This window comes from Cotesia typhae, unplaced genomic scaffold (genome assembly GCF_013202065.1).
Source record: "Cotesia typhae breed Kobodo isofemale line unplaced genomic scaffold, CoteBio_Ctyphae contig_5, whole genome shotgun sequence".
Lineage (NCBI taxonomy): Eukaryota > Metazoa > Arthropoda > Insecta > Hymenoptera > Braconidae > Cotesia > Cotesia typhae.
The window spans coordinates 11,158,034-11,184,183 of record NW_027423757.1 but is presented as its reverse complement, the minus strand read 5'-3'; the positions used below and the strand labels follow the sequence as shown (position 1 = coordinate 11,184,183).

The window sequence follows — 26,150 nt, the reverse complement described above, 5'->3', positions numbered from 1 at the left end:
TGTATTTTTGAGATTAAAGTACATTTTTCTGAAGATTTTATATAAAAACTGGTAAGACAAACATTTTTGAATGCATGCCAAATTTTTTGATCTTGTTACTATAATTATAAAAAATTTCTTCTTTCAACGCATCGACATAAGCATTGTAAAGTATGAACCAGCCGTTTTGACACACTGAAAAAAATAAAAATGGTGTTAATAACATTTAAAAAAAATTGATAAGGTATGATTCAATTTTTACCACGCCAAAACTTTCTATAGACAGATCCATGACTTTCGCCGCTGTCAATTTACAGGGAACTTGGCTCCTAAGTGTCATCAAAATCAGTAACTTTCTTGATCTCGCCGAAATTTCGTACCACTTAGCTCTCGTTCTATCAAAAAATTAAAAAAATACTTTTGCAAATCAAGTAAATATTTTTTTATAATAAATACATACATGCAATCGTGGATATGCGAGCTCATATCCGTGAGTCTTTGAGACATGTAGCAGTCGAAAAAAAGATGGACCAATTGGGCACCAGTGAACATGATGTTTTTGACAGTGTCTTGGATAGAATTTGTTTCAGCCATAATCTGGAAAATAATGATGAAATTTCCATAAATTTTTTACCAATGAGCAGAAAAAAATTGAGAACTGCACCTGGACCGCGGTGATACTCATTATGGGCAAATTTAGCCCAACGACAATTCCAAAAGATTCAGTGAAGGTAGTTTCGATCAGTTCAGCGAATCTTTAACAACAGAGTCAATCAAAGGACAATTTTTAGCAATATTGATGATGATAACTTACTCCAACGCTCGTCTGTGGTCTCTGATGCAAGTGACAATGTGTCTGTAATGAACATCTTGATAGTTGCTGCCAAAATTTGAATCTTTGAGTATTTCGTGAGGAATGATCACGTTGGGTGCATGCTCTATACGAAAGCTAAGTTAAATATTTTGATGTTAGATTTTTATATATTTTATGAAGCTAAATTTATAAAATTATTGTTTCAGGTTACCCCACAACGGCAAATATTCCGCAAACGTGTTGCACAAATGAAATAAAGAGAACATCGCAGCAAATTATCACCATGATTATAGAAATAATGCAAAAATTGGACAAGCTTAGGAGGGACCAATAGTACTTTTGTTGATCGCATACGACAAATTCCATCGGAACGGCGAATCTCCGCGGTAAAGAGTCATTTGATTCAGAAAATTTGTCAATGATTATCGGAAAAATTGGATCTAGTATGAATACTAAAAGCGCCAAGTTTGCAAAACCTAATTTCAACACAATATATTAACTACAATATGTTTTACGTTTAATTGAAATTTTTTGTACCAGTATATCCAATCGATAAGTACTGGCCCATTTTCAGGTGGTACTCCAGTATCAATTTTTCTTGGTCGCTTCTCAGGATCTTCCAATCTTCTTTAATTTTTTCGAAAATTCTTTTTATCTAAACCAAGAAAGCTCACTTTGATTAATTTATTACTGATATTGATAATAAAAATAAATAAATAAATACCAGTTTAGCTTTTATAATAGCATTTGAATATTTAGCGATATATGCCAAATCCATAATAAATGCAGACAACAATTCCAAAACTACATCCAGGTCTTTAAAATGATCTACCAAAGAAACGACCTGGAAAAAAATGGTTATTTTAGAAAGAGTAAGTTGAAGTGATGTTAACTAATATCAAATCACAACTTGTGGAATTATTTGAATGATGAACAGGTTCCAGAGGAGAAACTCCAATACCAAACGCTGAAGGCGCGACTGATAAGGCCATTGACCGATGAAGGAAGCGAAGCTTTTAACTATCTTGTAGTAGGATCGCTCGTAGATATCCATTGTACTGAAAACTTTATCTTCACATTTAGACTTCAAAGCTGTCATTCAAAAATAATACTACTCTGCATTTAGCTTGGTTATTTTACTTCCTGGTAAGATTTTGAATGACATTGACGGACGGTTTAATTACTGCGTTTAATTCTATTTGGAAGTATATTCGAGGAAAGGGTTGCCATTGTGACGGTCGATACTTCGTAACAGCATTACAAAGTAACAGTGCTTTGTTAAATGTAATCAAGCGCTCGAAGTAGTCTTTTTGAAGAGTGTAAGCGCTTTTGAAGTAATAAAGACGTCAAAGGTAAGTTTACTTACTTTAGATTTTTATTATATTCTTACAATAATTAAAAATCAAGTGAAGAAAGTGAAGGATGTCTGCAAAGACTGGAGCGGTCAGACAAAAAATACTTAACAACTACCATATTCTTATTCAATACACATAATCAACATATTTTACACCATAGATATAATCAAAAATTCACTATTGCATAGACAGAAGCATTGTGAAATATGATCCGCTTGTTTTCACCTAAAAGGAAAAAAAAATTATTAATATTTACCAAATTTTGGTTCATATATCGTAATCGATGATTATGAAAGCTATATTTGTGACACATCCTCATTTTACCATCTACAAAGTGAAATAAATTAGAGATGATAATAATTATTTGACAAAAATTTTAATTTTAATGATTACATTTCCAAAATTTTCAATGGATAGCTCCATGATTTTAGCTGCAGTGACTTTGCAGGGCACTTGGCTTCTCATCAACATCAAAAGTAGGATCTTCTGAGATTCTTTTGAACTCTTGTACCATTTAACGTTGGATCTGTATGCAGAAAATTTTATTAATGTGTTAAAAGAGCGAAATAACAAAAAAAAAATGAAGCACAAAATTTTTTTTAATATAAGTATAAATTATCAGCCACTTTAACAGCGAGAAAGTTTAGCGATCGTGCGCCACCTATCGGATATTCCAGGTACTATTTTTAAAAATTACGCAAGTAAGATTGATATTTGCTATAAATTAACGAAATGATTTTATTGTGCCTCATCCTAATTTTTCTAAATTAAAATTTATTAAGATTTTCCGTACATGCACTGTTGAATTTCAATGCTCATATCAGTCAAATTCTGCGAAAGAAAGCAGTCGAAAAATAGGTGCATCATTTGCGCAGCAGCAAATAAGGCGAACTTGATCGTTTGTTCCACTGTGTTAGATTGTGTTATCAACTGCAAGCAAAATTTTTTACAATTTATTACAATTTATTGTGATATCAAAAGCTGTACCTGCAAGCCAGTTATGCTCATGAGTGGTAAATTTAACGCGACTACAACTCCGAAACTCTGGGTGAAAGTTTCTTCAAGAATGTCAGCTAAACTGTGAAAAAAAAACTTACAATTTCAAAGAAATTAGACAACCTTATTAAAAATATTTTGCAATTCTCATACTAGAAAGCTCTCTTGTGAATCCTAATGCATGAAACCAAATGTTTATAAGTAGGATCCTGCAAATTTGATTTGACGCTTACTCCATACTTGTCTTTCAACCTCGCTCCGCCAGTAGGTGATCTTTCTATCCTAAATCTGTTCCAATATTTATTAAAAAATAAAAAAAAAATAAAATGGTTAATGCTCTTTAGCCATTACAAATTATCAAAAGGATATATCCGCACATGCATCGTGAATTGGCCCCCGTGGAATTTCGATTTCTCCTAATAAAATTATATATTTTTTTTTGAATATCTCAAAAACAATTTGAGATTACTCGCTTAAATTTTAGCCAAATTATTTTCATTTGGTACCAAAGCGATTACCAAAAAACCGATAGAAAATTCCATGGGAGCCAATTCACCATGTTTATCCGGCTATGCCCTTTTAAACACACCCTATAACTGCAAATATCCCACAAACGTGTTGAATGCAGGTTATAAAAATAACATCGCAAGATATTATGACAACAATCATATTGACTGCAAAAATATTAGTGATAGTAAGCATTGGCCAATAATGATCTTCCTTTTCGAAGAAAATGTATTCTAATGGAAGAGCAAATTTCAGTGGAACTGTCTCATTAGACTTAATAATTTTGTTGATAATTCTCGGCAAAACTGGTTCCATGACAAACATACCCGTCGTCGTAAAAGCAAATCCTGTATAACACATTTTGATCATAACATCCTTCATGGTAAAAATTTTCCAAGCTCCTACCTGCGTAAACAGAAGCCAAAAGTCGTCCAATGTCAGTGTGATACTGAAGAATGCGTTTTTCCTCTTCATTCTTCAGCAATTCCCAATCTTCTCTCATTAGCTCGAACAAACGCTTAATCTAAAAGTCATAACCAATTGATTAAAAGGATTAATTAATACTCACAATTGTGATAATGATGAATTGAAGATCATTCCGGGATCGCACAAAAATTTTTTTCAACTTTTTTTCAACACTCAATTTAAAAAAAAAAAACTGACGAACCGTTTCTGCGTTATAGATGAGGTTTATATATTTTATCGCCATCACAATGTCCATCGCATAAGCCGGTAGGCACTCGAGTAAAATCGCTCGGTTATCATAATGCTTGATAATCGCTATTGTCTGAAAATGGTAGATATTAAACGTTTTAGTCCAATTAAAACGATAGATAAATGCGTGAATTTAAAATAGTTGATACTTGAGGGATCGCTTGCAGAATGAATGCAGTCCAGATAACAACGAGTATTATTACGCTCTGAAAGGGAGACTGATAAGGCCATCGACCTATGAGAATGGCAAAGTTCTTAGTTGTCCTGTAGTGGGGTTGATCATATAAATCCATTGTTCTTGTACTTCTGACACACAATCCTTTGTCTTGCCTTTGTATTACATTTAGCTTAATGAATTTTTCACCTCAATTATCTTTCGTGAAAAATTAAATGATTGACGTTGACGGACAGCTTAATTTATGTTTTCAATCACGAGTCAATGTATCCCCGTTTGTGGGTATACCGTTGCTACGGTTACTCTGACGATTTTACATCTTAATATCAATATCGGTGGTTATTTTTAAGCAATTTTTAACTATGAACCCCTTTTCTCAAGCCGAAGGCGAAATTAAATTCTATTCAACGCTGGGTCGCGTGTTTAGTTACTTAAATGTTGAATTATCGAGAAGTAGGAGTGTGCCAGGGTAAATAGATCGAAAAATTCAAATTTTTATAAAACTTTCTTTAATTACGACTTGTGACAATATTTTTACGGGTCCTTGGTTAAGAATATTGATTGAAAAGAATATAGAAGCGGTCACTTTGTGCAAACTACTGTATATCTATATATACAAACAGAAAAATTGAATTTATTGAAAGGAACTCGAATTTCATTTTTCAATCAATATTTTTAAACAGGAGTAAGACTCGAATATTTTTTTATTTATTTAAATTATCCCATTGACATAAGCATTGTGAAATAAGATCCGCTAGTTTTCACCTGAAATTAAAAATATATATTTACACTATTTTTTATATGCTTTTGGCTACAATAGTGCCACTGTTTGCCAATTTTGAGTTTTTACCATCTGCAAAAATAACATTAAAAAAAAGGTTAGTAATGATAGTAATTGTTTTTTTTTTAAATATAGTTCTTACATTTCCAAAATTTTCGATGGACAACTCCATTATTTTAGCAGCAGTTACTTTACAGGGAATTTGGCTTCTCATTGTCATCAAAAGTAGCAATTTCTGTGATTCGATTGAGAGGTCATAATATTTCACATTAGCTCTGTGTTCAAAATTCTCCTCATTATATAATAAATATGAGAATTGATAAGGCTCAAAAAATTCACAAAAGACAATTTTATCAATTCAATATTTTTAAATAAAAAAATTTGGGATTTTTAGATTGTATTAGACAATTTTTGGAATTTTGGAATAATTTTTTTTTTTTTAAATAAAAATCTAAGGACTCCAAATTTTTAAAGAATTTATCAAGCCTTTTTTTATTTCTCAAAAATTTCTTAAATTTAATTACATACATGCATTTTTGAATCCTGACACTTTTATCGGTCAAATTTTGAGACATGAAGCAATCAAAGTACAGATGAAGCATTTGGGCAAAAGCGAACGATAGATATTTCAAAATTTGCTGCACAGTATTCGACTGTGTAATGATCTGTAAATAAAATAAACACTCCAAACTTATTTTAATGAAAATATATTTATAGCTTTTTCAAAAATGTCACCTGCATTGCAGTGACGCTCATCATCGGCAAGTTCAATGCAACAACCACGCCGAAGCTCTTAGAAAAAGTATCTTCAAGAAGATCAGCAAATCTGCAATCAATAAAATTGTTAATAAATTAAAAATCAAAAATACTAAATTGCATATTAAAATATACTCGAGAGCTCTCCTGTGGCTCCTGATGCATGAAACCAAGTGCTTGTAAGAAGCATCTGAGGAAATTTTTCCTTTTGCTTCTTCTTTTACAACTTTTCCTAATGGTGTGCTTTCTATTCGAAATCTTTTTAAAGTAGAAAAATTAGTAAAAAAATTAATGGAAGTTAAATTTTGGAAGATTTCAATTTACCCTACAACTGCGAATAGTCCACAGACGTGTTGCACGCAGGTGATGAAAACAACGTCGCACATGATTATCACAATTATCATGTTAATGGCGAATAAGTTGGTGATGGTGAACATCAGCCAATAGTAGTTTTCTTTTTCGAAGATTACGTACTCCACTGGAAGGGCGAATCTCAGCGGAATTGTAGCATTTGATTTTGTTATTTCATTAACGATCTGCGGGATTATTGGCTCCGCGATGAAGATAGCCGTCGTTACAGCAGCAAATCCTTGGTATTCATTTTTTGTAAGTAGGTAAAAATTTTTTTCTAGCTATTTTTATAAAAAATTTAAATTTCTTATGTTTTACTGCAAAAAGTCTTTTTTTTTTCTTATCCAGACTAAAATTTTGAACTAAACAAAAATTTATAATCATCCCCAATTTTTTTTAGGTATTCGAAAGTAAATTTTTTCAAAAATCAAAAATTAAATGCAAAATGATCGTAAAAAAATTCTTGTTCAATTTTTGAGAAAATTCATTTCTAAAATGACCCCTAGTCATTTTATTTCATTTGTTAATTGACGAAAACACATTTGAATAAAAGAATTCTTAAACTAAGAAACATTTCTTGGCTTTTATTAAAGTAAATTTTATTTGATTCAAGAATTTTTCGTCTTGATTTAAAACAATTAAAACTCTTCAAAATTATTTTCTGAGCTCAAAAATTATTCTCTTGACTCAATTTAATTTTTTTTTAGTGCACATATCTTTACTTTGCACAGTAAAAAATTTGAAAATAAATTTTTTTAATTACCTGAATATCCAGTTGATATAAGTCTTCCAATATTGGCATGATAAGTCAAAATTTGTTTTTCTTCATCATTGTGGAGCAAAGTCCAATCGGTTTTAATTTTATCAAAACAAATTTTCATCTAAATATACAATACCTAATTTCAGAATTTAGTAATTTAAAAAACAAATAAAAAAAGCTTTTACTCAAAAATAATACTCAAAAAAACGAACCAATTTTGCACTGTAACTTGCGTTCATATATTTAGCAACAAACATGATGTCTATTATGTAGGGCGCCATGGCTTCTAGCAGAACTCCTCGGTCGTGAAAATGTAAGATAATAGCTAGGGTCTGAAAGGCGTTCTACGTAAATAAGTATTACTAAACTAAATTGAGTACTACTCTTACTTGCGGGATCGCTTGCAAAGTAAAAGCAGTCCATATTATAGTGACTAGAATGAAACTCTGGCCGTAAGACTGATACGGCCAGCGGCCTGTTACGATAGAAAGACTTTTAGCCAGTTTGTAATTAGGCTCGTCATATATCGACATTGTTCTGAGAGTATAAGTCTCACGTATCCACTATTTTCGTTCGATTACCATTTAATGATGCATCGTGTTCTTGCACCTCAATTACTTTCCCCTGGAGAAATCTATTGACGTTGACGGACGAGTTAATTGAAGCGTTCAATTTAATTACCAGTTTTCTTTTGCGTGTGAGGGTAATTACAATTAAACTAGAGGCAGAATACACACTCGCTTTAATTAATATTCTATCGGCAATTATCAGTAACACACGCTACCTCTACTTCTACTTTTAATATCCTTTGTTTCATATTTTGAAGGTTTAGATCGTCTTGTAATTAAATAGAGTAAATTTTGTTAATTGTACAAGTGTGATGTGAAAATAACTGATATTTTACAAAAATCTTACAACAAAATAAAATTTAATTTCATCCTTGGACGCTATTTTATTAAATTAATTAATTGAGTCTTATAAAAATTTTTTTTATTGATCAAATCAATTAAATTTTTTTTTGTTGGTCAAAACAATTAATTGGGGCTTGTAAAATTTTTTTTTATTAAAAAAAAATTAAATACCAGTTCAATAAATAAATTTTTTCAGTAAATTTGTGAAAATTTCACGCTCAATTCTTTCAAAAAAAAATTGAAAATATATTTTAAATATTTTTTTATTAATTACTAAAATACTAACAATTTTTTCTATTTAAAATGAACTATTTTTATCACAGTCGACTATCTACTTTGCGAAGAATATTACCAATAAAATCAGTCTATTGCATAGACAACAACATCGTGAAGTAAGAACCACAAGTTTTCATCATCTGCAAAAAAATAAGCATTTAAAAAAATTTTTTTATTGACAATTTTAAGATCAAAAATATACCATTCCAAAATTTTCCATAGACAGCTCCATAATCTTAGCAGCGGTCAATTTGCAGGGCATTTGACTGTTCATAGTCATCAAAATTAGCAACTTTTGGGCCTTGGTTGAAATATGGTACCACTTAACGTCCGCTCTGGATCAAAATTATATTAATTTTTGGGCTTTTATGGAAATTTTTGGAACTACTAAAGTCTACAAGGACATTCTCTGATCGATTTGTTGACGCGAATGCCTTCGCTCCGCCCACTGACAACCGAATCACGAATTGATAAAGGAAGGGCAGACAGGCAGCGCGTCAGTAACTTTCTGTCGGGCAGTGAGTTCGCATCGAAACCGACCTAATATTATTATTTTTTTTTTTTTTATTTTTAATCAAAAAGTAATTTTGATCTTTTTTTAAAACAATTTTTTATTTCTTACAAAAAAAAAAAAAAAAAAACGATTTTTGATCTTAAAAAAAAAAAATTTTTGATACTTTAATTTAATAAAGTGATAATTATTTAGTTTGATATTTAATTTCCAAATTTTAATGCTGTGTGGAATTTTATAATGAGTAATTTTGTTCTCCAAAATTAACTGGATATTTACATGTATTCTTGGATCTGTGAGCTCGTATCAGTCAGCTGTTGTGACAGGAAACACAAGAAAAAAAGATGCATCACTACTGAGAGTGTAAACGATAGATATTTTAGCAATTGTTCCACTGTATTAGATTGTGTGATAATCTGAAAGTGTAAATTTATTTAATTACGCGGATTTTTTAAATTAATTCACAATTAACTTTACCTGCAATCCAGTCACACTTATAACCGGTAGATTCAATCCGACCAAAATTCCAAAACTTACCGTATAAGCATACTCAAGCTGTTCGGCGAATCTTAAAATTCAATAAAAATCTTTCAAAATTTCAATTTTATCTACTGAAAAAAAAATTAATTTGACTCAAAAGAAAAATTATTGAACCAAAAAAATCATTTTGAAAAGTTTCATTGTTTTTATTTAAGTAAAAAATTCTTGAATCAAAAATTTTTTTTCCTGATTTAAGAAAGTGAAACTCTTCAAAATAATTTTCTTGGTCAAAATTTTTTTTCTTGAATCGAGTAAATTTTTTTTTAGTGTAGCAATCAATTAGACTTAAAAATCAGAATCTATACTCTAAAGCTCTTTTGTGTCCTCTGATGCAAAACACCAAGTGCCTGTAAGGAATGTCCATTGAATTCGGCAAAGGTTTGACAATTCCGCGCTTTATTGATGCATCGACGGGTGAATTTTTCAGCCGAGATCTGTGAAAATATTTAACATGGAAATTTTTCCTGCTTGGACGAATTTCAGAAATTTATTACGAAAATTTTAGTTGTTACCCGACTACTGCGAACAATCCACAAGCGTGGGTGACGAATGTGATCAGTGTAATATCGCAAGATATTACAGTTACAATGATATTCATTACAAATATATTTGAAATGGTAAACATTACCGGGTAGTGCTTCTCTTTGTCAATTATGATGTACTCTAATGGCAAAGAAAATTTTGGTGAAATGGTATCATTGGTTTCTGTGAACAAATTTATAATCCGTGGAAGAACCGGCTCTGTTACGAAAATCATCACTGACACATATCCGATGCCTTAATGGAAAATTACAGTCAAAATTTTTAATAGTTAAAGTTGAAAGGCTATTTTTTTTTGTTAGTTAACTTTTGATAAAAAAATTGGAATTAATACCTGCATAACTTGCTGCTAATAAATATCCAAGATTCGCGTGATCTTGCATGGAAGCTATCTCTGAATTGTGTGAAAGGCCACTCCAATCGTGTCTCATACTGTCAAATAATTCTTTTACCTAAATTTAAAAATTTAATTTGTTATTTTAATTTCACTTTTTAGCAAAAAAAAAATTTTAATAATAAAAAAAAATTTCTAAAAATTTTGGACGAAATCTTAACACTTGAAAAAGTTTTTAAAATAATTTTAACAAAAAAAAAGTCCAAAAAAATTTTTGATAAAATTTTAACACAATAAAAAAGCTCTGAAAAATTTTGACAATAAATTTTTGATAAAATTTTGACCTTTAAAAATGATTAAAACATTTTAAAAATTAATCCTTGCAACGATTTTGCAATAAAATAAAATTTCCGACAAATAACACTTGCACAAAAAATTTGGAAATGTAAAAATTAAAAATGAACAACATACCAAATCTGATTTTTGAATAGTATTATAATATTTAATGATAAAGGCAAGATCTATAACAAACGACGAAAAAGCTTCAAACAATATGGCCCAGTCATCACGATGCACCACCATCGCTATAATCTACAACGTTATTAATGAAAACCAAATTTTTAGTTACGAGTTATTAGACTATATACTTGTGGAATGGCTTGCAAGAAAAAAGCAATCCATATAACAGTTATTAATACAAGACTTTTCCATGAAGACTGGTACGGCCATTGACCTATCAACTGGCAAGAGGTCTTCATTATTTTATAGCAAGGTTTTTGATAAACATCCATTGTTACGAGAAGTCTGTCTGAGTTATTATATTAAGTGATTATTTTTACCTCGTGCTTCCCCTCGGTATTATTCATTTAAATGACAGTGACAGGCATTTTGATTTATTTCTTACGTTCAAGTCATAATTTCCGCCTTTGTAGACACACTGTTGCCGAGGAAACTTCGATTTTTTAATAATTACGACATACTGCTTGTCAAAATGACTTTATGATATTATGAATTTTTGATTATTTCATAATATGCAGTTCGTTGATCTCAAAGTTATGTTTTTGCAGTTGATTACAATATAAATTGCTTTTACTTAGTCTAAAATAATTATAAAAAAGGAAAGAAAAAAAATTTGGGTATTGGAAAATTTTGAATCACTAACTTTCTTCTAAATTCTTCAAAATTTTACAATTATTTTAAAATTTGTGATTCAAAAATTTTTTTTTTTAATTTCTTAAATTTATCTTCTCTTTGCAGATGCGATGTATTGTATAAAATAATAATTCCTAAATATTCTGCACATAAAAATGTAATCATATTGTTGTAAATTGCCGAGGGTGTTTCTTTACAAATAAATAAAAATAAAATAACCCAAAGTTTATTTTATCAGTAATAAAAGTGTAAAAAATTGAATTTTATACGTACGATTCATTTAAATTTCTTTTTTATAAAAATAAAGAATTTTTTTAATCTTCCCGTAAAATTTTATTGCAAACTGTAACAGTGATTTATTCTTCTTGAACCGAAGTAAGTAGTGTAAAGTACGACATGGTTGTTTTCAAAATCTGATGAATAATTATATCAACAGTTAAAATATATATCGAGTCAAAAAACTGAAGATTGATCTTCAAATTTTGAACCTTACCATTCCAAAAGTTTCCATTGACATGATAACCATTTTTCCGGCTGAAATAGAACTCGTTACGCGGCTCCTCATGATCATGAAGGTTATCAGTTTTCGAGATCGAATAGATAGTCCGTACCATTTTATCATCGCTCTGTAAAATTTATTAGTGTAAGATAGGAATTTCTTTAATATTGTTGTTTTAACAAAAAAAAAAGATGTAACATAATTACATCGCGTCATGAAATCCTTCGCTGTAGTCAATCAATTGCTGCGAAATAGCGTTTTCGACAAAAACATGAACTAATTGACCAAAGGCGAACGGACCCCAACGAAATAGTTCATCAATGTTATCCATTTGAGAAACTAACTAATTCACAGAAAAAAATATTGCTATTATTAAATCAGCTTTATGCCTCATTGCCTGTAAAAAAATTTTTTAAAGGCATAAAAAAATTTTCTTGAATTTTTTACGTCAATTAAAATGTTCGATAAAATAAAAATTGTTTTTTTTTTTTTATTTAAATAATCATTAATATAGAAGGGTAAGACTCATAGAAGATTGAAAAAAATTATTTATAATTTAAAACTTTATATCTTGAATTTAATTCTCTGGTCCCGAGACGATTTAGCGCTCATACGCCATCTGTTGGAATTTTTTGACACTAATTTCAATCCAAAAATTATGTATGGGCTTTTATCAAATTATCAGACCTAATATGGGCATATCAAGTCATATTAAGACATAACAAGCATAATAAGGCATGAAACTATTTTATTAATTGCTATTTATGAGCATTTATTTGAAATAATTAAATATTATTATTATTAATCATTAATAATTTTTAATGTGTGGATAATTTTTTAAAAATATTTACCTGTACACCAGAAAACGTCATAAGCAATGTTTCGAGACCTACACTGATGAAAAATATCCAACAGTAAATATTTTCAAGCAGCTCTGTAAACCTGAACCAAAATTTCATTAATTCTGTTCAAAAATTCAAATTTTCAAAAAAAACTCACTTGATCGCTTCATTGTGCTTTCTGATACAACTGGCAATGATCCAAAATGCCTCATCATCTCTTTTGCTTGGATACAACTGGATGTTCAAATTATTCGAGACCGACAGTTGCTTTAACCGGTGACTAAGAACAAAAAAAAAAGAAATATGCAAAATTTGCATTATTACTTTGCTGAAATAAAACTTGTACCTTATTACTGTAAAAATTCCACAGACGTGCTGTATAAAAACGATAAAAAACGTATCTGCAGCGATAATTAGTGTTATGACAAGCGCCGAGCAAAAAGATATATGCGCTTCGATAATGTAGAAATACTTATCCTGATCGACGCCATAATTAACGGGGTACGGGAATGCGAAATCGGCAGGACCTTTGGATAAACCTAGCCAGGACATCACTTTTGGTCTCACTGGTAATAAGAGGAATACCATTAAGGAATTGTAGTACAACACTGAAAATTTTAAGACTTAGGTCGGGTTGATGATTAAAATGAAGAAAGTAAAAAAAGAACAACTTGATATAAAAAGTGTAAGTAGTCGTCCGTGCTCGACGTGTTTTTTCATGATTTTATGTTCGACTTCTGATTTTAATGAATTCCAGTCTTGCTGCATAATTTTCATCAAGTCGATAATCTGATAAAAATTTTTAAATTAATTTTACATAAAATTTTAATAATTATTTTGTTTATTATTTTAATGATAAAAATAAAAATTAATAAACATTGCAATTAATAAAAATAAAAATTAAAATTAATAATAAAAATAAAACACTTTACAAAAATTATGTAAAAACTCATAATTTTTATTTTCAAAATTTTTCATACCTTATTATTATTAATTGTACTAATTATCATTTTAGCGCCTGCAATAATTGCTACCGTAAATGGCGGAATAGTTGACATTAATGTTTCCAGCCCAAAATCAGTTATACAAACACATATCTAAGTGAGTGTAATTAGTATTATCAGTACAGTCAATAATTGCAAAGTAATTAAAAAAAAAATTGTAAAAGTTTACTTGAGGTATCATTTGAGTCGTGATAAAAAAATACCAAAGAAATCGCAAAAGTTTTCCCTCAAACTTAGATTGAAGCGGCCACAGCCCGACTATTCTCAAAGTTAGAGCAGTTATCTTGTAGGCGGGTTGGTTGAAAAAATCAGATATTACTTCTGTAGTGCTCATTGTACCACCCCGGTCAACTTCTGATTTGCGAGTGCTCTATTTGCGCAGGTTTGAATAAAAAATTGCTATTTCCTTCGCTTCATTTTTTGCAAAGAAAAAGCTAATTATTTATTCACGCACTTGAGGGAAAAAATATCGCTTTTACGTCACCTGTTCTTTTAAATACTTGACAAGGAAGTCATTTATATTTATACACACATTAAAGTGGAAAAAATTATAAGGGTTTTTATTACTTCTTTGATAAAGAAGGGGTGTTTTATAAATATTTTGGTTTAATTGACGTGACATTTAGTGTGTTACCTCCCTTTTTTATAAATCTCTTGTGTCACGTCAGAAATATTAAGAGTTTTTTCTCTCTTTTTTAATTTTCAAGCTGTCAGGTTCATTTTTATTCGAGAAATTAAAAGGTAATCGTTAAAATATACACTGAGGCTTAAATAGACGCAATTTTTTTTATAAAAAAATTCAAACGTCTTTTTTTAAGTACATTTACAGCGTCAAAAAAATTTTGTTAATATTTCAACAATGTAAATTAAATTAGTTTAATTTTTTTATAAGAAAGTAAAGGCTTAAAAAATTTGTATTAATTTCCTTAAATGTTTAGTAATAATTTCAGTGATAGGCTTACTTTTAACAGAGTAACAATTTATTTAAAAAAATCAAATTCCATTTAACGAAAAGATAACAAAACTGTGAAATAAGACATTGAAGTTTTTACAACGGCGGAAAAATTTTCCAGTGACATTAGATAAATTTTTCCAGCGGTTAATTTGCAAGGCTTGCGACTTCTCATTATCATTATGTGTAGTAAATTTTTTGAATTTTTTCCAGCACGATACCAATCTCCAGCAAAGCTAGAATATAATAGAATTTTAATAAAACTAATGTGTGATATCAAAGTTTTAATTAGCAAATTGTTTAATTTCATTTGAAAAAATTCTTTATTTATAAGGTAGATCAATAAAAAAAATTTTTTATATAGAAATTATTTTAATATTTATTATAATTTTCATACTTGTAACATACTTGGCTTGAGAAAAAATAAAAAATTTTTAAATTATCATTTTTTTTTTTATATTGCCCTGTTACACAAAAAAAATATTTTCTTGAATTATTTGAAGAATTTCATCTTTTTGATTTGAGTGGAAAAATTTTTAAACTAAAAAATTCTTAAGAATGTTTTTTTAATAATTATTGGTAAATTTTTTCTCGATTCAAGAATTTTTCATTTTGATTAAATTTAATTTTTTTTTCGAGATAGAAAATTTTTCAAACGAAAAAATATGTAACTAGACAATTTGCTAATTACAGCGTCGATATAAATTTTTCTAAAAAAAAAAAAATATTTACATAGCATCACTCATTTCCCAGCTGCTGTCATACAGCATTTGAGCTGGATAACTATTGTAAAAAATATGGGTTACTTGTGCCAAAGTATAGACTCCGAATCTGACCGCTTCAGTAGGTTGGTCTAGCTTCAAAGCCGTCTGAACAAAAATAAATTCAAAAAACCTCAAAAAATTAAAACAATTTTCTGATTACAGAGTTTTCTAACCTGAACGCCGGTAATGCTGATCGCTGCAATATTTACGAAAAGGACAAAAAAAAAGTACGTCACACGCGAAGACTCTAAAAGATCAGCGAAGCTTAAATAATAATTATTAATTACAAAAATGTATTGCGAAAATTAAAAACTTCTAAATTGTTCAATAACTAACTCAAGTGCTTTTCTGTGAAGAATTGCGCACTCCACCACCATTTTGTAGGTAGTTGCTTTTATCTGTTTGTCATTTTTCGGATTAGCTTCGTCGTCTCTTATTACCATATGCTCCAATTTATATCTAAGATCATTATATTCTTTAAAAATTATTTGTAATTAATAATTGTATATTTATTTAATATAAAAAATTTTTTTAACCTTAACACTGTGAAAATTCCACAGCCATGCAGAACTTGAACCACATACTCCGTGTCGAACGCAACCAATATGGAAACGGCGACTGCGCAGGTAATGTACGCGTGGATTAAAATTGGAAAGTAATATTTGTGTTGATCAATGAAATATTCGGCTTCAAATAAATACGATTCCGGTCTTGAGGCGTTTAATGGAACCAATATATCCAATATTTTCGGCAAAGTTGGCATGCAAAAGTATACTAACATCGTGGAATACATATAAGCTAAAAAAATATAAAAAATGTAAGGAACAATTTTTTTAAAAAGTTCAATTTTCATACTTGCGTAAAATTTTGTAAGTTTTCGGCCGTCTTCAGCGTAATTTTCCAAAATTTCAAACTCTTTTTTTGTGAACTCGAGCTTCCAGTTGTCCTGAATCCTGTCAAATAATTGACGCATCTGTACTTCACACAATAATCAAGTTCCATCTTTTTTTTTGTTTTCACTATTTTTCTAGGAATTTTTATTGAATGTTTAGTACCTTGTGGAAATTTATAAAACCATTGGCCACTTTTACAAAATTAACTGCGTCGAGGAGCAACATTGGCACGCACTCAATGATCAAATCTAAATTTCCCCAAACTTTTACGAGTTTTATTATCTGAAAATAAAAAATTTATTGCTGTAATAAAATAAATAAATTTATTACTCCAAAAAAATTTATTTATTTTTGTCATACCTTCGGAATAATAATACTGGCGCTCAAAAAATAAATAATACTGCGTACGATTCGTCGCTGGGTCGAAGTTTGGTAAGGCCACTCGCCCAAACATGACAATAAAACTTTATTTAGTCGACAATATGAACTCGCTAGGTAATCCATCGTGTGCAACAGTCTTCCGTTGTTGGATCATAATAAAACGTTTGCAGAAGCTCGCGTACGGTAATAATAAAATATTCCGTTGGAACTATATCTCCGGCCGAATGTTCAAAGGGAATATCAATGATCAGAACTTCAATGTGGCAAAATGGATCTGAATTTTTAATGTGGTTGTGTGATTCCGCGAAAACACATGCGACATTGCGTGTCTTTAAAGATTTATTAGCTTGGAAAATATTTTAGATTTTACATCCGTGATACATTCATTGCAAAGACAAATATGTTGTGAGAAATTTAATTTAAAATTGTGTATTTTATTTTCTTTAAAAAATTTTCCAAAAATATTTTTTTGGAAAATAAATTATCTGTAACGTATTTAAAAAAAAAAAAAAAAAAAAAAAAAAATTGATTGATGAATTTATACAATAGTTGTAATGGAAAATTTCAAAAAGAGTTGGATGAATTTGTAATACAATTTTTTTTAAAAGATCTAAAAATAATAAAAGTACAATTTTGCAAAAATTTATTTTATTTTTTAATTTTCAGATGGAATAATCAAAAATACTTTTATTGTAAATTATACACAATTTTTTTTAAACTAACCGTAGCTGAGTATTGTTAACTGTTAAAACTACATTTTTAATTAATGTTAAGGGTAAAAATAATTTTTTTTTGTCAAAGACCATTAATAAATTTTATGGAAAATTTATTAAAATTTTTGAAACTGCCCTAAAATTTTCTATACGACTATTTGTTCCTAAAATATCCACAGATACGGACAAAAGGTTCCTTTTTCACTGAAAAAGAAATCGGCGCTAAGGAAAATCTTAAACGTCAAATTGAAGATGGATAAACAGGCTACCAAAATCCTTCACTCGGGGAAAAAAATATGTTTCATACAAAATCTCTTAAACAAAATGAAATAATTCATTTGATGCCGTAAAATGGACGGTGGAGTTTGTAAGATGGTGCTGTTACTATGTGAAAAAAAATTTTCGAGCGGTTCTTGCGATGTGAATTTATAAGACAAAAAAATTTTTGTAAATTTAAAAAGTAACAGAGTTTTGATAATATTTTAATCTTATTTGATTTTTGAAGAGAAATTGAAAAAATTAAAATTGTTAAATATGTATAGAAAAAAAATGATTAAATAATTCACATCAATAGAAAAAGTTTTTGATTCATTTTAATTATTGTAGGAAAAATTTCTTTAGAAACGAATCACGATTGTATGCAAAAATTTATGAACCACTGAAAAGTACAAAAAAATGTTTAATCTCATTTATAATAATTAAAATAAAAATGAATTAACAAAAAGAAAAAAACATTAAATTCCAAATATTTTTATCACAATTATGTTTGAATGTTTTCGAAAAAAAAAATTAGCGACACATAATAAAAGTATCATAACGCTATTTTCAACATCATCGATTATAAAAATATTTTTACTTTATCTTTAGCAACTCTTGCGACTTATCAACAATAGAAATTATATATATTGCTTTTTACCATATGAAGTATTGTTATCAACCATTGCTGGAGTTACCAACCCTCGTAGATAACACAAGCCACCCTTTACCTCAACTGTTCCTCTGTTATCAACAATTTATTGATCGCGAGGGTGAGTAAATAATCAATGAAATTTAAATTACAATTAATCAAATTTAACACTTCTTCAATTAAAATTTTTTGCAATAAATGTATACTTACTTTTTATTGTGATTGATGATTATCCATTTGAATTGTTGTTATGATTTTCCAAATTTTGGCTAGGAGAGCTTTAAAAAAAAAAAAAAAAATAATTGAAAATTACTAGTTTGAAATTCGCTCTCTAATTTGAATTAGTAAGTACTTATTAAGAATAAAAATTACACTATAAACGTTTTGTTTTATTAAATTTTAAAATCAGTGAATTTTCACGAGCTGGCATGAATTTTTAAAAATTTGAAAGAATTTCAAGAAATTCAAGTAAATTTTATTTATTCAAAGGAATTTTATAAATTTTAGTGAAATTGCAAAAATTGAAAAAAAATCAAGTAAATTTTTATTAATTAAAATGAAATTTCACAAATTTACGTTTTGTGATTTTTAACTCAAAATTTTTTGACGTAGCTTGAAAATTTTGGAATTATTGTAATTTTAACCCGAATAATAATCATTTTTTATTCAGAAAAATTTATGATTATCACTTTTGAAATCTTAAACTTTGAAAAACTTAAAAAAGAAGAATAAATTTCAGTACCACTGAAGATTAGAAAAAAAAAATAGTTCAATAAAAATTGTAAGTAGTAAAAAAAAAAAAAAAAAAAAAAACTTACCAAGAAAATCTAAAAACACACTGATGCAAAACGAAAATCATGATGAGATGTTTCACCTCCGTAAGTCAATGTCAAACTAACTATTGATTCAGCATTTGTGATGACTTCTAAGAGAAAACTATACTGAGTTACTTATACCATTTGTCTACAGTGTATTATTCTATTCTTCGATACCATAAGCTATCCGATGATATGACATGACTATCACCTTCGCTGAAGAGGAGAAAATCGAAACTTTCCTTATTGCACGCCTTTCTCCTGGGCTTTAGCCAATAGGACACCACGGTGAAGCAGGTGAAGTTGAAGTTAAATTTAGACTCCCGTAAGCTTTTTGCACTTGCACCTTCATGTCAATTTTTAGCAGACTCAGCAAAAGTCTCCCTTAATATTTTAAAAATAAAAAAAAAAAAAAAAATAATAAAGTTAATTAATGCAAACTACAGATTTTTTTGTGTGAAAGAGATCCAGCGTAATACTTTTCATCTGTAAAACACAAAATTGTCTGGAAATCCTGTTACAACCCGCTCTTTGATTCCAAACAGCTCTCACACAAAGCTAAAGGGTCGAAACGCTGATTCGTTGATTGGTTCACTCGATTCGATTTGTTACAAATTTTCCAGACGTTCTTTCGATAACTCGAGCTTTATTTTTTTATTTCTGTTTCAGTTTCTTTTTTTACTTCGTAAAACCACGAGGTGCTCAAATTTTTTTTTTAATTAAAGTTTTTATCGTTTGAAAGGAAGATAGCTGGTGAATGAGAAAAATTAAACACTGATAATGTGAATTTTAATTGAAATTTTTATTTTTATTCATTTCGATTCAGATAAAAATTATAAATAGTGATACAGAGTAGCATACGGAGGAGTCGCAGGTTATCGGAAATTTTATGAGTTAAATTATCGAATAAATTACATTCAAATTAAATCTAGGAAAAAATATTCTGAATTTTTTGGCGAAATTAGATGAGGACTCTATCGAGTGAATATTTATAATACTGACGATCTTATTAGAAAAAAAGTAACTGATTAAATGTCATGTTATTATCTACAGTCTGTGAACAATAAACATAAATGTCACATAAATTGAACGTAAACAAAAATGCCAAACGCTAAACATGTCAGGAGCATTACAATCGATAAAAGAACGGCAAAGCAGATGCTATGTTTTTTTTTGGTCGATCTCTGAGCTAACTGAAAATCTTTTCGCATCTGAAATTAATTTGTGGTAATTTATTTTTGATATTTTAGCAAACATTAGACAGAATTTTGGTCGAGAATTAGAAAAAATTGTATTTTTGGATTTTTTTGTCTTTATTAGAAAAAAAATTTTATTTTGATTAAATTTTCCAAAAAAAAATTTTTTTTCTACTTCTTCCTGGTTCAATTGATTACAGCATCTTAACTAATCAAGAATTTAATTATTTTTTTAATTTTAAGTGACTTTAAAAGTAAAACTTATGTCTTTTTTTTTTTAATCTCAAACTTTGCTAGTTTGTAATATTTTGAATTTTACAATTTGGATATTTTTTTGATATATCAAAAAATATTTATACTAACAATATTACTAATTTTTTTGTTATTTTACTAAAATTTGTGCCTCTAGACCAAAAAACCTCTTTACAAAATAACAAAAATAAAGTCATACCGTAATTTCCAAAATTTGAGTTTTTTTAACAAGCTCTTCCAGCCTTTGTCCTCTGTCAATTAACTTTTGGACGGATTCGATCAAAACTTTTCTCACTTGAGCAAGCTCGTCTTTGACAATTGGCAAATACGTTAAATTCTGACAATTTTTGGTTTCCTGAAATATCAAAAATACTCAAGAATATAAATCCATCTTCTATGGAGAATATTTGAAAAAATTCAAGATTACAATAATTTCCTTAAGCGGCTCAGAAAATTTCGCTCTTGACTTTTGAAATTCTTGGGAAAAGTCGGCCAAAATGGAGAGCTCGCGATAGACACTCCTAACTTTTTCCAAGAATTCTTGAGCGTTGAAATCGATATTAACTGACGTGGGCGTCAAGCACGTATAGTACAACTCCCCGGTCAGGATATGTGCCACGAATCTGTTCAATAAAGGCATTAAGATAAGATGACATAGGAGAAGGTAAATGAAAAAAAAAAAAAAAATAGTTACCTATCGCACGGAATGGTAATTTTATCATCTTCAGAATTCGCTGAATCCCGAATAGTATTAAGAACAATGTCTCTATAATAAGGATTATCCTCAGGAGGATAAGAAGCCACCACTATATACTCTCGTCTTTCTCTGTGAATCACCGAAGCATACAGAATGTAATCCATCCTCACAATCAGTACTTAAATAATTACAAATATCAATTTTTAATTATTAAAATACAAGTAACACCAAAATTAAGCGACTTTAATGAAACAATTTAAATAATACGACGCGTCGTCGGTAAATGAGCACCAAAGTTGACAAGTTAAGTTAAAAATGGACTTGGTATTTTGTTATCATCATAATTAAACCCGCAAATAGTGACCAAAGGGCACCGATTGGATTATCGATCGAATTTATGAAAAAAAAAAAAAAAAGATTGGATAAAAATGTTTTAAAATAATTAATGACGAGCTTGATAAATTTTGTGAGTGATAACTTTTGAATGGAGGATGAGTCATTGCTCTTTACGACGAATACAAATGGGACATACATATGATATGTGGGAATATATGTTATGTAGAACAAGAAAGAGTGAATAAATGTAAAGTGAAAGTGAGAGCAGCAGACTGGTAGTCCAAGAAGGGGCATCACATTCGACAGTCTCACTTTGTAACAATATTTTTCGACGCCACCAGACCGGCAGTGTTTTTGTTATAAAAAGGTTATTTCTATTCGGTGAGTAAATTTAGTTTTTTATATAAATATTTTTTCTTGTGGTTTTATTGCAGCATCAAATAATAGGAATAGAAATAACAGGAATATATTTGTCTTCTCTAATGGAAGTGATATATTGGTGAATTTTTTTAGATTTTTAAAATGCCGCATCAATATAAATTGACGTACTTTAACGTAATGGGGCTCGGTGAACCTATAAGGTTTCTTTTGAGCTATGGAGGTCATCAATTTCAAGACTTCCGGGTCGATCGTCTGAATGAATGGCCAAAAATGAAACCAGGTACTTGTGACTTAATTGATTCATTTTTTTCATTCAGTTTTTAACTTAAATTTGAGAATTTTGTTATATTTTTCAGACACACCGTTCGGGCAATTACCCATTCTGGAAATTGATGGTAAACCTTACTGTCAATCAGTGCCTATCTGCCGCTATTTGGCTAAACAGATGGATTTAATTGGTGAAACAGACTTGAATGCTCTGCAAATTGATTCGATTGTCGAGGCGCTCTACGAATTAAGAAAACGTGAGGGTTATTTTGGGAGGTATTAACAGCCTAAAAGAATCTTTAATTTGTTTCTATGTAATTACAGACGTTGCGTTGTTCTATCGAGAATCTAATCCTGAGATAAAAACTAAGAGGAAAGAAGAAGTATTGACCAAAACTTTGCCGTTTTATTTGAACAAATTGGAAAGTTGCGCCGACAATGGTTACTTTGTAAACGGAAAGGTAAAAAATTTTAAGCCTACTATTTAGAATTTCTATTTAATTTTTGACTATAATTATTACGATACAGTTTTTGGATGAAATAATTTTCTAATATTTCATCTCTTTTGCAGTTGAGCTACGCAGATATATTTTTTGCTGCGATTCATGACTCTCTTGTAAATGCTTGTGGAGTAGAAATAACCAAGGAACATCCGAATTTGAAGAAAATTCGTAAAAATGTCTTGTCTGTTCCGAAAATCAAGGAATGGGTTGACAAGCGCCCTAAGTTGGAGTTCTAAAACACTTTTTCATGCTATTTTGCTATTTTTTAACCATTATAATAAAAATATCTTTAAAAAATTATTTTTTTTATTACTAAAATATGAGCATTATCGAAATAATTTTGAACCTTTGTAAATTGTATAAAAATGGTGATGTTAGAGATGAATATACTATTTCCAAAAGAATTTTGAGATTTAACTTAAGATTTTCAAAAATAGACTATTTCTATTCGCTTTCAAAAATTAGAAAAAAATTGTAGGAAATGGGAGTTTTTGGCATAAATTATTCCAAAAACTATATCTTGTCTTATTGTATCGAGGGCGTTCCGAGAAAAAATCGTATTCTTAAAATTTTTTTGAAGTTTTGACTACTTATACTCTCAAGTATCTTCTATAAGCAGGAATTTTTTTAAATAGTCCTTGCGGCACTAAATTTTGAAATATTATAATAATTAGTATATTTTAAATTTTGAATTTTGCTGACCGACGTTCAAGCGAACGTTTTATTAAATATCAATCGTACTTTTCTTAGGATTGTTTTAAAAAAAAACCGAGAATCATTAATTGAAGATATAACAAGTATTTTTTATCAAAAATAATATAAACAAGCGGCATTAATTTTTTTATAAAAAATGTTTGAAGTTAGTAATGTTCGATATTTTACGTGAGTGGAAGTAAGTGAACGATAGCCAGTAAAGAGAGCCTGAGAAAGAAACCAATACCCATAACCTATTGGTGTCTTTATCTTGTCTACGAGCGTCCTTAAATACACAGCAGTAACAAACTGCGTAGTAGCTCTCTCCCGCAATCCCAAACAAAGGAAACAGAAGACGATCGCTAAACAGACGACGAGTAGCTCCCTACCTAACCAATCCCAGAAGTTGATTCCTGGTGCCGCCTAGCTACCCTCAACAGAACTAAAATAAAAAAGGGTGGCGCACTTACGTACGAAGAAAACTAGCGCCCACTGGCGCCGGAAATTGACATCTGGTGACCTCGGAGCACGGATCTTGTGGTATAGCTGCGTGTGGACGATGCGCACTAGGAGTTTGCATCCGTATGCGTGTGCTGGATTGTCCGTCAGTGCTCGCGGCGCGTAGCAGAACAGACATCTTGTAGTAGAATTTAGCGGCGTGGTCGACCGTGGGTGTCGAGCGGTGCGTCGTGGTGGTTACGGTGGTGTCGTGCGTGTGAGCACCGTGTGCCCGTCGTACGTACCCGCTTATATTTTACATTATTCCAGTTTAATTGTATCATAATTCGCTGTCGTTATTGTTTACAATAATAACAATAATTCTATAGCTTGTTTGGCTTTTAAAGCCCCCCCTACACACCAATTGAGAAGTAGAGGCTTGCTCTACACATTGCATTGTAAGCCACCTAAAAGTGAACTCCATTTGTATATATAGATATATACATACATTTATAATATACAATATTTATGTGTATGTATGTATATATATATATATATATATATTTAGGCACACAAGTCAGCGCAATCGTCTGAGCAGTTGTATTTTGTGAGCTAAACCGTGCGGTGTGATAATCAACCGTCGCACACATATACACACGCTTACATACATCCACACTTACGATTACACACACACACACACACACACACACCTTCTGTGCACATTACACTACATTAAAAAAACTAAATTGGCCTGTGAAAAAAAAAAAAACTTAATTTTAATAAATCTATCATTACTCTTTTGATAAAAATACATGCTCACATATATGTATTTATATTTATGCTTATAATTATACGTAGATATGTGTGTGGATGAACAACAACAAACCTTAACCAACAAAATCATTACTTTAAATTAAAAAAGTAGAAAAATCTGTATTAGTTACGCCCGCCGCAGTGGGTCAAGCTGCGGTCACTTGTCGACTTTATTCCCTTCGACTAAAATAAAAAAGTTAACATACCAGCTAAATAAACACACCGTTAATTTTATCGATAATATATAAAATAATAATAAACGTTTGTGTGGCTTGCTCGCGTGTGTGTTGCGGAAAATATCCTCCAGAAGCTCTTGAGGAAAGCGGAGCACGAAAAACAGCAGCCATCTGCGGTGTTTTACGATAGGAGGAGTTTTGTTGCCCGGAGAAGTTTTAACACTAAAAATAATTAATTGGCTATTAATAAATAAATAATAAAATAATTTTTCTGCTGTTCTATATATACTGTACATAAAAATAAAAGCAACTAAACAAGTGGAGATTCGTAAAAGTTTTGATAAAAAATAGATGTATGGTCATCACGAACGGTAGTATCTGGCGCAGCTCTTAGCTGCCACCATCCACCATCCACCAGTCACATAGTTGCTGTCGACTGCCTTGTGTACGTTACTCAAAGCATAACGTGACGGATTATCTACACAGGAAAGATACTCCCGAATCCTCCCTTTCCCTTCCCTAAGTCCCTGCAGCTGACGACCCCCCTGTCCTGTTTGTGTCACTTCAAGAGCCCAAAGTGTCCAGGATAATTTTTTTTTGTGAATAAATAGAGTTTTATTGCATTAGTATCCGGCCAGACGCAGCAACGTCAACTGGTAGCTGCTAAACAATTGGGAGTAACATACGTCGGGTGAATCAGTGACAGCAGTGACAGTAGTGAGATAAGGTGTGCGGCTGGTTGTCAGCCGCTTAAAACTAACACTATAAAGCCGGGAAATATCATCCAGCATGACCTCCAATAATTCACCGAAGTTGTCCACCACCGAGCGTGTAATAAAAAGTAAGAAAGCTCCAAAAAAATTTATCATTATCTTTTTTTTTTTTTTTAGTTAAGTCATAGTTAAGTTTGCGTGCTAATGTTGTTAAATGTGAACAACTCGCTGGCTGATAATTTATCCAGCCTCGGTCGGTACGGCAGGACGCTCGACTAGATGCCCTGAAATATTTACGTACATGGCAGACGGCTTGCTATAGGCACCGAGGGTAGTACAAGGGTGCAGAATTGAGAAAAATAGGAGAAAGGAGAACGGTCTGGTGGAGTGAACGCTGATGGGGCAGGAGCGGTATAGTAAATACAAATACAAACACAAATACAAGTTCTATCCCGGCTAGGCG

The 26,150-nt window shown here is 30.3% G+C and overlaps 9 protein-coding genes across 15 annotated transcripts in view; 2 read left to right on the top strand and 7 right to left on the bottom strand.

Annotated features, from left to right (window-relative positions):
- Positions 1-38: 38 nt before the first annotated feature.
- LOC141530570 (odorant receptor 13a-like) lies at positions 39-1,945 on the bottom strand. The gene is made up of 9 exons (XM_074247760.1): positions 1,704-1,945; positions 1,518-1,637; positions 1,331-1,448; positions 1,005-1,269; positions 794-928; positions 644-734; positions 440-576; positions 242-374; positions 39-174 (listed from the first exon to the last, which is right to left on the bottom strand). Exons 1-9 carry the CDS (start codon positions 1,890-1,892, stop codon positions 124-126), a joined length of 1,239 nt encoding a protein of 412 aa, XP_074103861.1. The 5' UTR covers positions 1,893-1,945; the 3' UTR covers positions 39-123.
- Positions 1,946-2,325: 380 nt separating this feature from the next.
- LOC141530578 (odorant receptor 67c-like) lies at positions 2,326-4,658 on the bottom strand. Its single transcript, XM_074247766.1, has 10 exons — positions 4,515-4,658; positions 4,319-4,438; positions 4,057-4,174; positions 3,734-3,998; positions 3,298-3,432; positions 3,136-3,226; positions 2,942-3,078; positions 2,542-2,674; positions 2,473-2,475; positions 2,326-2,373 (listed from the first exon to the last, which is right to left on the bottom strand). The coding sequence occupies exons 1-10, from the start codon at positions 4,656-4,658 to the stop codon at positions 2,326-2,328; spliced, it is 1,194 nt and encodes a 397-aa protein (XP_074103867.1).
- Positions 4,659-5,257: 599 nt separating this feature from the next.
- On the bottom strand, positions 5,258-7,721 carry LOC141530415 (odorant receptor Or2-like). Its single transcript, XM_074247495.1, has 10 exons — positions 7,578-7,721; positions 7,401-7,520; positions 7,192-7,309; positions 6,402-6,666; positions 6,213-6,335; positions 6,057-6,147; positions 5,850-5,986; positions 5,464-5,596; positions 5,391-5,393; positions 5,258-5,305 (listed from the first exon to the last, which is right to left on the bottom strand). The coding sequence occupies exons 1-10, from the start codon at positions 7,719-7,721 to the stop codon at positions 5,258-5,260; spliced, it is 1,182 nt and encodes a 393-aa protein (XP_074103596.1).
- Positions 7,722-8,464: 743 nt separating this feature from the next.
- Positions 8,465-11,417, bottom strand: LOC141530414 (uncharacterized). Its single transcript, XM_074247494.1, has 9 exons — positions 10,948-11,417; positions 10,772-10,891; positions 10,301-10,418; positions 9,939-10,203; positions 9,732-9,860; positions 9,364-9,454; positions 9,166-9,302; positions 8,578-8,710; positions 8,465-8,515 (listed from the first exon to the last, which is right to left on the bottom strand). Exons 1-9 carry the CDS (start codon positions 11,089-11,091, stop codon positions 8,465-8,467), a joined length of 1,188 nt encoding a protein of 395 aa, XP_074103595.1. The 5' UTR covers positions 11,092-11,417.
- A 183-nt stretch (positions 11,418-11,600) lies between these two features.
- LOC141530413 (odorant receptor 13a-like) lies at positions 11,601-14,131 on the bottom strand. The gene is made up of 9 exons (XM_074247492.1): positions 13,967-14,131; positions 13,774-13,890; positions 13,465-13,582; positions 13,140-13,401; positions 12,951-13,073; positions 12,803-12,893; positions 12,158-12,294; positions 11,946-12,078; positions 11,601-11,865 (listed from the first exon to the last, which is right to left on the bottom strand). Exons 1-9 carry the CDS (start codon positions 14,129-14,131, stop codon positions 11,809-11,811), a joined length of 1,203 nt encoding a protein of 400 aa, XP_074103593.1. The 3' UTR covers positions 11,601-11,808.
- A 658-nt stretch (positions 14,132-14,789) lies between these two features.
- LOC141530569 (odorant receptor 13a-like) lies at positions 14,790-17,279 on the bottom strand. Its single transcript, XM_074247759.1, has 8 exons — positions 16,767-17,279; positions 16,569-16,688; positions 16,369-16,486; positions 16,050-16,311; positions 15,850-15,972; positions 15,687-15,777; positions 15,482-15,618; positions 14,790-14,985 (listed from the first exon to the last, which is right to left on the bottom strand). Exons 1-8 carry the CDS (start codon positions 16,908-16,910, stop codon positions 14,802-14,804), a joined length of 1,179 nt encoding a protein of 392 aa, XP_074103860.1. The 5' UTR covers positions 16,911-17,279; the 3' UTR covers positions 14,790-14,801.
- A 2,809-nt stretch (positions 17,280-20,088) lies between these two features.
- LOC141531436 (uncharacterized) lies at positions 20,089-24,188 on the bottom strand. The gene is made up of 5 exons (XM_074249273.1): positions 24,018-24,188; positions 21,365-21,496; positions 21,098-21,293; positions 20,870-21,025; positions 20,089-20,433 (listed from the first exon to the last, which is right to left on the bottom strand). The coding sequence occupies exons 1-5, from the start codon at positions 24,182-24,184 to the stop codon at positions 20,299-20,301; spliced, it is 786 nt and encodes a 261-aa protein (XP_074105374.1). The 5' UTR covers positions 24,185-24,188; the 3' UTR covers positions 20,089-20,298.
- On the top strand, positions 21,972-23,235 carry Gsts4 (glutathione S-transferase S4). Its single transcript, XM_074247807.1, has 5 exons — positions 21,972-22,084; positions 22,217-22,364; positions 22,441-22,608; positions 22,676-22,812; positions 22,923-23,235. Exons 2-5 carry the CDS (start codon positions 22,226-22,228, stop codon positions 23,088-23,090), a joined length of 612 nt encoding a protein of 203 aa, XP_074103908.1. The 5' UTR covers positions 21,972-22,084; positions 22,217-22,225; the 3' UTR covers positions 23,091-23,235.
- Positions 24,189-24,217: 29 nt separating the features above from the next.
- LOC141531434 (serine/threonine-protein phosphatase 2B catalytic subunit 2) overlaps positions 24,218-26,150 on the top strand; it is a 75,484-nt gene continuing 73,551 nt past the window's right edge. The window contains exons 1-2 of one of the 7 annotated variants that reach the window (XM_074249267.1): positions 24,231-24,443; positions 24,926-25,815. In XM_074249267.1, the coding sequence (XP_074105368.1) occupies positions 25,764-25,815 (52 nt within the window). In that variant the 5' untranslated portion in view covers positions 24,231-24,443; positions 24,926-25,763. Of the gene's footprint in view, positions 25,816-26,150 lie in introns of all 7 variants that reach the window. The other 6 variants (XM_074249266.1, XM_074249265.1, XM_074249271.1 and 3 more) reach the window with 6 other exon arrangements.

Excerpts from the sequence above, each read along its gene's own strand:
- LOC141530414 (XM_074247494.1), bottom strand. The coding sequence starts at position 11,091 with ATGGATGTTTATCAAAAACCTTGCTATAAAATAATGAAGACCTCTTGC. Across the intron at positions 10,204-10,300 it reads ATTAGCAGCAAGTTATGCAG|GCATCGGATATGTGTCAGTG; the intron begins GTATTAATTCCA and ends TTTTCCATTAAG. Across the intron at positions 9,303-9,363 it reads TAAGTGTGACTGGATTGCAG|ATTATCACACAATCTAATAC; the intron begins GTAAAGTTAATT and ends TTACACTTTCAG.
- LOC141531436 (XM_074249273.1), bottom strand. The coding sequence starts at position 24,184 with ATGTCTGTTCTGCTACGCGCCGCGAGCACTGACGGACAATCCAGCACA. Across the intron at positions 21,026-21,097 it reads AGCCGCTTAAGGAAATTATT|GAAACCAAAAATTGTCAGAA; the intron begins GTAATCTTGAAT and ends TTGATATTTCAG. Across the intron at positions 20,434-20,869 it reads CTCAAATTTTGGAAATTACG|ATGCGAAAAGATTTTCAGTT; the intron begins GTATGACTTTAT and ends AATTAATTTCAG.
- Gsts4 (XM_074247807.1), top strand. The coding sequence starts at position 22,226 with ATGCCGCATCAATATAAATTGACGTACTTTAACGTAATGGGGCTCGGT. Across the intron at positions 22,365-22,440 it reads ATGGCCAAAAATGAAACCAG|ACACACCGTTCGGGCAATTA; the intron begins GTACTTGTGACT and ends TATATTTTTCAG. Across the intron at positions 22,813-22,922 it reads GTTACTTTGTAAACGGAAAG|TTGAGCTACGCAGATATATT; the intron begins GTAAAAAATTTT and ends TCTCTTTTGCAG.
- LOC141530415 (XM_074247495.1), bottom strand. The coding sequence starts at position 7,721 with ATGTCGATATATGACGAGCCTAATTACAAACTGGCTAAAAGTCTTTCT. Across the intron at positions 6,336-6,401 it reads GGACTATTCGCAGTTGTAGG|ATTTCGAATAGAAAGCACAC; the intron begins GTAAATTGAAAT and ends TACTTTAAAAAG. Across the intron at positions 5,597-5,849 it reads GTCAGGATTCAAAAATGCAT|AGCTAATGTGAAATATTATG; the intron begins GTATGTAATTAA and ends TTTTGAACACAG.
- LOC141530578 (XM_074247766.1), bottom strand. The coding sequence starts at position 4,658 with ATGGATTTATATGATCAACCCCACTACAGGACAACTAAGAACTTTGCC. Across the intron at positions 4,439-4,514 it reads TTCTGCAAGCGATCCCTCAA|ACAATAGCGATTATCAAGCA; the intron begins GTATCAACTATT and ends TACCATTTTCAG. Across the intron at positions 3,433-3,733 it reads GGGATATTTGCAGTTATAGG|ATTTAGGATAGAAAGATCAC; the intron begins GTGTGTTTAAAA and ends ATATTGGAACAG.
- LOC141530569 (XM_074247759.1), bottom strand. The coding sequence starts at position 16,910 with ATGGATTACCTAGCGAGTTCATATTGTCGACTAAATAAAGTTTTATTG. Across the intron at positions 16,487-16,568 it reads GTTTTATAAATTTCCACAAG|ATGCGTCAATTATTTGACAG; the intron begins GTACTAAACATT and ends TGTGAAGTACAG. Across the intron at positions 16,312-16,368 it reads ACTTACAAAATTTTACGCAA|CTTATATGTATTCCACGATG; the intron begins GTATGAAAATTG and ends ATATTTTTTTAG.
- LOC141530413 (XM_074247492.1), bottom strand. The coding sequence starts at position 14,131 with ATGAGCACTACAGAAGTAATATCTGATTTTTTCAACCAACCCGCCTAC. Across the intron at positions 13,074-13,139 it reads GGAATTTTTACAGTAATAAG|TCACCGGTTAAAGCAACTGT; the intron begins GTACAAGTTTTA and ends TTTTGTTCTTAG. Across the intron at positions 12,894-12,950 it reads AAGCACAATGAAGCGATCAA|GTTTACAGAGCTGCTTGAAA; the intron begins GTGAGTTTTTTT and ends ATTTTGGTTCAG.
- LOC141530570 (XM_074247760.1), bottom strand. The coding sequence starts at position 1,892 with ATGACAGCTTTGAAGTCTAAATGTGAAGATAAAGTTTTCAGTACAATG. Across the intron at positions 1,449-1,517 it reads CTATTATAAAAGCTAAACTG|ATAAAAAGAATTTTCGAAAA; the intron begins GTATTTATTTAT and ends TTCTTGGTTTAG. Across the intron at positions 929-1,004 it reads GGAATATTTGCCGTTGTGGG|CTTTCGTATAGAGCATGCAC; the intron begins GTAACCTGAAAC and ends TATTTAACTTAG.